This window comes from Oreochromis niloticus, linkage group LG22 (genome assembly GCF_001858045.2).
Source record: "Oreochromis niloticus isolate F11D_XX linkage group LG22, O_niloticus_UMD_NMBU, whole genome shotgun sequence".
NCBI classification, from domain to species: Eukaryota; Metazoa; Chordata; class Actinopteri; order Cichliformes; family Cichlidae; genus Oreochromis; species Oreochromis niloticus.
In genome coordinates this window covers 30,400,329-30,410,945 of record NC_031985.2, presented here as the reverse complement: position 1 = coordinate 30,410,945, position 10,617 = coordinate 30,400,329, and the positions used below count along the sequence as shown (strand labels likewise).

At 42.8% G+C, this 10,617-nt stretch overlaps 1 protein-coding gene across 2 annotated transcripts in view; it reads left to right on the top strand.

Moving 5' to 3' along the window:
* Nucleotides 1-9,579: 9,579 nt before the first annotated feature.
* fndc5b (fibronectin type III domain containing 5b) overlaps nt 9,580-10,617 on the top strand; it is a 38,996-nt gene continuing 37,958 nt past the window's right edge. Inside the window, exon 1 of one of the 2 annotated variants that reach the window (XM_003443812.5) lies at nt 9,580-10,172. In XM_003443812.5, coding sequence (XP_003443860.1) covers nt 10,097-10,172 — 76 coding nt within the window. In that variant the 5' untranslated portion in view covers nt 9,580-10,096. The remainder of the gene's footprint in view (nt 10,173-10,617) is intronic. The other variant, XM_025902363.1, reaches the window with a different exon arrangement.

Genomic DNA, 10,617 nt, shown 5'->3' with positions numbered 1-10,617 from the left:
TGGTCAGCCCCACAGTGTGTTCAGGTGAAACCTAAAAACTCAAACGCTTTGTTTTGAAAAGTAAACTTCAGAGTTATGTCAGTAATTGTCGAGCTGCCGGCAATAATACGCAACCGCTGCAGATGAAGATGCAATGGTAATGATTTGTACTCCTGAGCAAGGAGAAATCATACGATCTGCACCTTAATATGATGCACTGAAAAAGGCTCTCACATCAATACGCCGTTCCCAGCGGCTGCGACGTTACTGCAATGCTAATGAAGGAAACGCTCGGTGAATAGTGGGATCATTAAACTGTGTGTGGAGAGGGAGGAACAGAGTGGAGAGGCAAGGAAAGGAGCCTGATGGTGGGGATGATGATGATGGTGATGATGATGGTGATGTATGGATGTTTCCTAGATACGAAGCCCCAATTTAAGCTGTATTTGCTCAGTTCAATCTGGCAAAGATGCTAAACGTGCCCCCACTCCACCCACCTAATGAGAGGACACTGGCATTAATGTTCAAGCCTGGAGCCAGAAGAGAGACAGAGAGGGAGAAAGAGCACGATGGCATGCGTGTTTGTCTCTCGGAGGAATCAGTGGTGCGTTAGAGATTGGAAAACGGGCCCGTGTAGTGAACAGATGAGAAAATCAAGATTGCTCAGTGTCAGTCTGTGCTGGTGCTCGAGTCTTAAGAGAGAAAGGTGGAGAGGAAGAAGAAGGAGCGAGAGTCAGGATGGTGGGAAACTCCCATTCATCAAAAACTCTTCAAATAGTCGGGAATGAATGCTGGAATTGGTTTAAAAGCAGATATGACGACGGCAGAACCAGCACTGATGGATCCCTGGTTCTCGTCTGATAGACAGATATAGCAGCGACACACAAACAGACACGCACAAACACACACACGAGGTCTCTTACTGAAGTGTGCTGTCAGCATCAGTACCGCAGTTATTCATCAAAGGCTCTCCTCCCCTTCGTCTCCCCTCGCCTTCTCTCCTCTTCTTTACACACTTTCACATACATGATGGTGCAAAAAGGGGGCGGGAGGATACCCGCCTCCAATAAGGTTAGCATGAAAGAGAAAATTAGCATCAGACTGCAAGGTGTTACGGTAGTAAATTTCAAAGTCAGTGAACACGACTGTTTGCTAAGCCCTCCCTACCCCCAAAAAGAGTTATTTTACTGGAATTAATGTTAAATACATAAAACTGTGAGGGCACTGAAAACTCATCTCTGGCCGACTTTTAGTGTTTAACCTTTGGAGGCATCAGTCACACAGACCTGAAGACTCCCTGGCAACCTCCAGCTCCCAGTTGACGACTGGTTGCTGCTAGCTGCTAGATGAAATCAGTTGCAAATAGGTTCATCCCCCAGAGTCTCCTTGTTAATGCATGGTCTCTGCACCTGAAATTGTAAAGTAAAAAACCAACACATTTCAAGGTGTAATTTTTACGTTGCACATGAATGGTCTCCATTTCTAGTCTGTGTCCCATTTTTTAGTTTCTTTTTAGGGAGTAGTTTTAGACAAGTTAGCATCCTCCATGCAAACTATGGGCAACCTTGGTGATATGCCGGGAACAAAGCAATTGCAAGGAGGTTTTGGGTGCAACACTACATAACTTTTTGAGACTAACTGACCCTATTGATTACCATCACAAAAAGCCAAAGGCGAGCACTGAGCAAAATCTGCATGATCTTAACTGTACCGTGAAGTTCTTTGAAATACAGACATGATTTTATCCTAATTTCACTCTTATATTGAAGGATAAGGCCTAAGTCCGTGGGAACACTATAGTAAACACAAATGCCTCGTTTTTACCAACCACTACAAAAGTTTTAGGGTATGATCTGATATGATATTCTTCCAAAAAAACTATGTCATCATTTGTGTAAGATGTTACAACCACAGACTGTTTATAAAGGATGTAGTTATCACCCATTTTTTATTAAAGTCTTTGTTGAGGCTTAGGGGCATGCTTTGAAAGACCGGTGTGCCAAAATAGGCTTCCTCTGATTTGAGCTAGTGAACTGGATCGCGCCACAGTATTTGTGATGATGGAGACTTTAAGAGCATTTGTAATGGAATTATCTGGCTAATGAAATGGGCTGCTGTGTGGTGCAAACCACCCAGAAGAGTGAAATTCTAGTATTTTATTAGTCCATTACTTAAGTTGCATCCATAAACTACACACTGATCCCTTCGACTGTTGTTATTTAAGCTGGTTAGTGTTAGCTGGTAACTTTGCCCTTTACCCTCTCATCCAGGTATGACCATTTTTGACTCCATTAAAACCCCACATGGCTAACCTGGAATCAGATTGTAGATTCCCGAAACAAGCAGCAGCATGGTGGCTTGTCCATCTTTTATATACAGTCTAGAACCAGCCACCTCACTATACCCAACCCAATCACATTAACTTAGCTGTCATGTTAAAGTGGGGAAAACTTATTATGCATACTGCTTTAGAATGCAAAGAAATTCAGAGCTTTGCAGGTCTGTAAGGGCTTTAGTGGGAAAGCCATTTGGCTTGAATAAATCTTTGATGGGGGATTAGAGGGTTGAAGATGCTGATATGAGAGTAGCTGTATTTGCTAAAGAGGAATTCCAGGTTGGAGGGGGCTCCTGAGGGGTTCTCCCAGCAAAATGAGTTTAATTCCACAATAATTTCATTTGCCAGAGCATATCCCATTAGAGCCTGAATGAGAAAGGATGATTTAATAACAGACATCAACATTAGTGGTATTATATCCCTGGATACATAGCTAACTGTTCTACAGTTTAATACCAAACAATCAACTATAGTGTGATGTGAGGGTTCAGGGACTAATTAGATCAGTCCACTGGGCCTAATCTGAGATTAACTGGAAGGCCGAGTTTAGCATTTTTTGAATATAGGGATCGGCAGACGTGCAACATTCCAGTCCAGCTCCATTATAGTTACAGTTAAACCTTCGAGTTTGGAAACCCTGCACGAGTTGAAAGTGACTTTAACATGTCGATGCGGTACACAGACACAACATGATCATGCCATCGCACACATGCATGAAATGTGACAGCACCCGAGCCAGCGGCTTCCTGTTAGGTAACACAGGGGCTTCCACTCTCTGCAATGGGCATCTGTCCTTGCAGGAAGAGAGACATAAAGGGATGCTAAGAAAAGATGCTTACATCAGGCCATCAACTGTGGACTTCTCTTTCTCTCTTTCTTGCTCTCATGTGCTTTCTAACTCATCGCCCTCTCTCCCCAGCTTTCCTCTGTTTCTCCTTCTAAGGAGGACAGCCTCTCTACCTGATGCCAGCACTTCAATCGGAGCCACTTAAGAAAATAAGCTGTTGCCATCTTTGTGCTGGTGGTTGGTGCTACGGTCACATGCTGTAGCACTCTCGGGAGGCAGGTGCAGAATTCCTCATAGGAACAGTTTCCTGTCCAAGAATGAACTAAAATGCAGGTTCTTTACCACAAAACAACTGAAGAATTTTATGTGCTCGTTATATTTGGTGCATCTCATTATGTTAAGATAAAGCTATATTCACTGAAGTGTAAACGGCTGACTGAAATTATGGTATAATTTATAACTTAGACTAAGATGCTAATGCACAGGAAAATAACAATTTGATCCCCAGTTTATTCACTTACAAAGACATGAACAGCCTCTCATTTTAAAAAACATTGCATTACATAATTTGATCCCCAAGCAAAATATTCAGTACTTGGTGGTGAAACCCTTGTTGGAAAGCATAGAGGTAAGATGTTTCTTGTCAGGAGGGATATTGGCTCACTCCTCTTTACAAATTCTCTAAATACTATAGGTTTCCTGGCTGCTGCTTAACAATTCTACAGAGGACACTGGCTGGGTCACACTACGACCTCAATGTATTTCTTCTTTCTTCTACTTTGTTGCTTGGAGAATGCATTGTCATGCTGGAAGACCCATCTTCAGTGTTCTGGGCAAGATGTTCTTATCCAAGATTTTATGGTGCACGGCCTGTTCATTGGCCTCTCAGTTCAGTGAAGTTCTCCGGCATGGCCCCAAAGATAATGTTTCCACCTCTCTGCTTGACTGTGAGGAGGGCTTTCTTTGGTTCATACTCAGCATTTCCCAAAATACAGGGGGTCGAGTTGATGCCCAAGACTTTTATTTCAGTTTCATCTGACCACAGCACTTCTCAGAATCATTTAAATGTTCTCTGGCAACCCTAAGATTGGCCTGTACATGTGCTTTCTTGAGCAGGACTTTGCAGGTTCCGGAAGATTCCATTATAGCACAGGCACAATCTGATATTGTTGTGTTGGAGTTGTTTCTGGATCAACGACGGTAATGTTGATCCAGGTTCAACATTGCAAGGGACCAATCACATTGTAGTGATTTCATAGTTTAGCAACTTGGAAACACCATCACACCACACCCCAAACCATAACCCTAACCCCAGAACTCTAACCCTAACTATAGCCCCATAACCCTAACTGTAACCACGATCATATCTTAACCCCAACCCTAATTTTGACCCTAACTTTCCCCTTTTTTGGATTTTTTTCCTGAGTGGACATCGGCAAGTATTTTTCTCTAAGTCGCAAAGCTATGACATCGTAACAATGCGACTGGTCATCTGAAATGTTGATCCAAGAACAACACCAAAACGAGAAAATCAGATTGAGCACAGCGTATCGTGTTACCAGGGGTGTTCTTGGTAACGGTGGATCCAACTGCCACATGGATACACAGCCAATCTGTGGCTCCCACAGATGCCTCCCTGGGTAATTTCACAGAAAATCCATTTCTAACTTTTTTTTGGTTGAAGTATTATTATGATTGTCTCTCTATATTAAAATTAAACTGCCATAAAAATTAGAGACTGTTCATTTCTTTGTAAGTGAACAAATTTACAAATTCAGCAGGGGATCAAATTATTATTTCCCCATGTGTATTTGAGAGTTTTTACAAAAGGATGCAGTGGATGAATACATGCATAGAGACTAAACGGTTTCATAACATACAGCATATACAAACACTATACAAAACAGGGACAAGTTTACCGCATAAAAACAGAATTCAGAAATATTACAAGGAAAAAATTGAAATAATGAAGCTTTTCAATTTCAATTCAATTCAGTTTTATTTATACAGCGCCAAATCACAACAACAGTCACCTCAATGCTTTATATTGTAAGGTAGACCCTACAATAATACATGAAAAGAAAAAAACCCAACAATCATGTGACCCCCCCTATGAGCAAGCACTTTGGCGACAGTGGGAAGGAAAAACTCCCTTTTAACAGGAAGAAACCTCCGGCAGAACCAGGCTCAGGGAGGGGCGGGGCCATCTGCTGCGACCGATTGGGGTGAGAGAAGGAAGACAGGATAAAAGACATGCTGTGGATGAGCTTTGAAATGACAAAACAATTCGAGAAGATGATTAAACGTTGCTTCCTCCAATTCCAAATATTACAAAGAAGAACACATTTTTGTTGCCTTTGGTTCAGGTCAGGTCATGTTGGGGAGTGCGCTTATCCCCTACTGGGACTGCATTAAATTTACACATGCACCCCACTGTCAGTAGCATCCTCGGGCAAAACAATAACCTACTTATGTGACATGATGGAAAGCAGGCTGTATCAGTCCTACACATGACCAACTTCCAAACTTTCCATTTACGGAGAGTAGTTAGTTAACTAAAGCTGTATCACCAGTAATTTTTTATTGATGGGGTTTTTTTGGCAATCCAGAGAGAGTGTAAAAGTCAGTGTACACTTTCAGAGCAACTAAATTCACTTGCAAACACAAAATATGTTTCCGTGTCCCTGCTGTGCTGCCTGCTTGCTCACCTGCAGGGAAGACAGGAGTAAGGTGAATCGCTTTAGTCCCATGAGCCTTAAAATTGAATTGCATCGCCAAGGAGAAAAGGGCCAAATATTCAAGAATGAGGAAGAGATGTGATGATGTCAGCAGCTCTGAGGCCAGCACTTTTTTCCTTTTTTTTTCAGGATAGCAGCATGCATGGATGATGTGCATGTGTATGTGTGACATTGCAGAGATGCCTCTATGCTGAGTTGAACAGCCGGATGGGTTCAGGTTGTCATTAAGGGAAAGTTGAGTAAAGCAATGGGCTGAAACTCATTTTTATTATCTCCATATCACACTCTTGGCACTTTTCCTTCTGCTTTTTTCCTCTTCCTGACCTCTCCCACCATTATTCCCTCTGCTGGACTTAAATCTTCCTCGCTCTCTGTCTGCCTTCACTTTTCTGTTGTTCGAATTTCTTTCAAGTCATTATTTTCCGTCCAATTTCCACCACAATTTCTCACCTCATTTCACTTGAGATCCTTTTTCGTCTTCATTTGCATGGCTCAACCATAAATATTCCTGTGTCCTAAACACGTACACACACGCACGCACACACACACACACACTACCATATACTGTAATTAAACTCCCCCAGGGGCAGTTTGGAGGTTAGCAGTGAGAAGAGACGAGGAGAAAGTGAGCGATAATGCCACTTCAAAGCGGCGGCAGACTGGCTCATTCCCCTCAAGCTTCAGATGGATTAAGGCCACTTCTGGCCTTTTTTGTACCCCATCAGCTCCACTTGAGTTCCACACAGAGCACCCTCTTGGACAAATGTATCCCGGTACACTCCAAACGCAACACGCAACGGAAAACAAGTCCTCAAGAACAAAAATTAGGCACAATGAGCCGTACTTTGAGTGCTACACACTAATTGCAAATGTGGGAATAATTTAATGATGTGTTATTTTACTGTGAGGTTGACGTGATTCAATCCACATTCAACAAACTTTTTTTATAGCTTACCTAGCAAGCTAAGTAGCGAGATAAAGCTAATTCTCGCTAAGCTAAAATTGCTTGTATATCCACACAGTCATCTAAGATCATTAAAACACTCTTTAACACCCACTAACAGGGGCCAGAAAAGAAGTACAAACTGTTTTTCTCATGTTGTCCAACAAATCGATCATAATAAAGCTTAGTTCCTGCTGACCGTGCCTGTAAAGTGAAGCCAGGAGTTTTACATAAATCACATGCAGCTGCAGAAGCGCCTTAAATCTGCATTCTTTTTAATGAACAGTAGGGGGCGATGTCTTTGTTTTGAAAAAGATAGCGTCAATAAACATTTTCTTGATGAATTTATGACCTTGTTTGCTAGTTTTAAGAAAGCAACATGCCAGTAATTTTGTGAATTGTTCTCATTGGGCAGGGTATGCTGTGAGGTGGTCCAAACCCGTGACAGGTTTGGCCCACCTTGGTTTCTCTCGGGGTGTCCAAATTCATAGGCTGCATCCTCCTGAGGCCGCATTTGTAAGCCGATTACGTCACAGCGACGTGACGAAGGCTGTCCAAATTCGTAGACTCCTCCAAGTGCGTCGTCTTTTTCCCCAGATTTGAAGGATGGGTCGGGTGTATCCTTCGTGGCCCACCATATCCCAGAATTCATAGCGCGGCCCAGCCAATTCCAGTTTCCAACTGGAATAACCCGGCCCACATAGATTGCAAAGGCCGGGTCCTCAGGAGGATGCAGCCTATGAATTTGGACACGGCTTCTGTCATATTAAAATTTTGCTCATCAGATCTGGCTTCAAAACACCAACATGGTGATTTCACTTTGTGACCCCCCCCCCCAGATAGTCCATGATATAGGATTGTTGTTGTAATAACATCACTCGTTCACTTATTTTTTTCACATTTAACAAACAGTATGAACTGCAACTCCTTGCACACCCCTGTTATATGCATCTAGTGATGTTTCAAGCACACCTGCTCATCATCAGATAGTGAAACACCAACCAGCACCGTCTTAAATCCCCTGTGAATGGTCACATGATCAATGACATCCAATCAAGTATCAGATCCTATAGAGGACAAACAGTTGATAAGATTTGCCTAAAAATAAGGCAATATGCATGGTTTATTAACAGCTACATGTGAAGCCATATTCTTTGATAACTGCATGCAGAGACTGCTGAGATGACAAGTTTATTCCAGTTTGCAAAGGCGTTTGTATTGTTCATCTTCACCTCAACGACTCTACACAGGGGGACATAATAACTGTGTACTGACAGTAAATGTAATACTGTGACTGTGGTGTTGATCTTTACCATCTCCCTCTGATCTCTGGTAGATGATGAAGTATTCCTCTTATTCTAAAACTGACATTAAATCTACATATAACTTCTTATCATTGCTCCAAACACATTAACCTCTAAAAATAAGTTCTCCAAAAATAAATCTGTCAGCATCATGCTTCATGAAAACAACTGGTGTGACCACCAATAAGGTGAAAATTCAAGGTTGGGTTTTTTTGTCTTTTCTTTTTTTGTTTTGCAAGCTGAAACCAGAGGTCACTGGAGGAGACTGTGCTCGTCTGAACCTAAGTTGAGTGATAAAACTGTCAGCGGCACAGCAAAGAGATATGAATGTTGTCGTCTTAAATTGTTCTTATAACCTTGAAAGACACTGAAGAGCAAAGAGAGGAAAGGAGTGGAGCAGAGCGGCACATCGGCCTCTTCTCCCTGAAACAAAAGAGACGTTAAAGGGACGTCTGTTGAGAATGTTAATCATGTATTGATCTGTGTAATCTGTGTCCCTGAGTACCTATACATGAGCACAACGGACAGCATTTTGCCACACTGCAGGAGAAACACTGGCCCTATTTTATTCTTAATAAGGTGCACAAGCTTTGTAGGACCCTTGTGTCCCCTTTATTGACCTACTACTGCATGTTCCTCTCTTTAAGAGACCATATAGGATCCACAATTAGTAAGATTTTATGTGCCTGCCAGACCCCTTTCATTTGATTGAGTAGGTATGGGATCAATAGGTCCTTCGATTGCACATAAGTGACAAATCACACTCACAATTGATTTCCTGTTTTTAGATTCATCCCCATTATTAATTTCTACACATACACAGTTCATGTTTTATTGAACATTCAGTGCAGTGTGTTCAATTTTTACTATTGGAAGATCATTGGCACCAGAATTGGGTAAGGCCCTTGGTGCACAAAAGATGATAGGGCAAGTGTTTTTGTTTCTTTTTACTGATTTATAGGATATATGTGAAAAGGAGGGCACCATCAGAACCGAGACTAGCAATCCTAAACAGAAACAGTGACATCATCACATCACAGATGAATGGTTTTATTTAGATATTGTAACTTTGTTTGCGTGGCTTGTCAAGCTAAGCATCTCCAAAAGCATCCATATATTCTCACCCAGTTACTCTCTGGTTAGGGTCAGACATGAAAAACTACTTAGTTGGCAATATGCATTATGTGTTAAAAACCTAACTTAAAGTGGTGTTAAGGCAGCAAGGTGACATGGTGGTTAGCACTGTTGCCTCCCAGCAGGAAGGTCCAGGGTTCAGATCCACTCAGGGACTCTCTGTGTGGCCTTTCCAGCTTCCTCCCGGATCCAGATGTATTGATATCCCAATAACACATGTGCACAGATAGAACAGTGAACGTCTGTGCGTTATAAATGATTGGTTAAAGCGTTTCAAACTGCTTCATTAAAATAGCTACCACTGACACCAGGCACGGATATGCTACCTTTTGACTAAAATGATGATTTCTCTTTGGAGGATTGGTCCGTTTTTGTTTTTGTTTTTTGCAAGTAACTTGTAAGCGAGGACTGATGCAAGTGTGTGCGTGTGTTTGTGAGCGAGAGAGAGAGAGAGAGAGAGGGAGAGTCATAAGCCGTGGCTGCACGTTGCACTCTGCAGCACTTGCGCACTTCTTCCACCTCTCCGCGTACTGAAATCCTCTCTGCGCCGACTTTCCATCACAGCCAGCCTGGAAGTCTGCCGGTGGTCGAAGGGCCGTTGTTGTGAGGTGTCCACCGAGACAACTGAGAACGGCATCGTGCACCACCACCCCCTCCCTTTCCCCACCCTCCCCTTAACCCTCCTCCTCCTCTTCCTCTGGCCGTTGTTGCGCTTCTGCTGCTGCAGAGTCCAAGTTCAGGTGAGCCCGGTCTCCGGTACAACAAGTACCTCCTCTCTCCGGTACCCTAACCGGAGGATGCTCGCCTCCTCCCGTTAAACGCGATGCTATAAATGGGCCGCACAGGATGTGAAGCCTCACCAGAAGAAGCAGGAGGATGGCTAAACCAGGCTTGTCTGCGGCGGTGCTGCTGCTCCTGCTGGGCTTCCTCTCAGCGTCCTCCGTTAATGCCGGTGAGTTTTACCACAGGTTGATGAGCGATCGTTGCGTGTAAATGTGAGTTGATGCACCGGGCCGATTAAACACATGTTGTTGTGCTTTTATTTTAGTATTAGTTCGCAGCAGCTGACTGATGTCATGCATGTGGTGTGCATTTCATCCCTTTTTGGGAAGCCACCTGACGTGACACACTGCATGTGCGTGCATCAGCTATAGGTGGACACAGTGAGCTTTAGTGATGCCAAAAAAAAATTAAAAAAAATGGCTGACACAAGTTGGTCTCACACTGCATCAGAGTGAGAGTTTAATCCCAGTTTGTGTAAATGTTTCTAGAAATTTGTCATTCAAAAAAAAAAAAAGTCTTTGTGGCCCCGTGACTGGCACAGCAAGTTCTCAGTTGACTGTTAAATTCAAGTAAAGACTAAACGAGCATTAGAGCTTTACATTTTAGTTGACTAA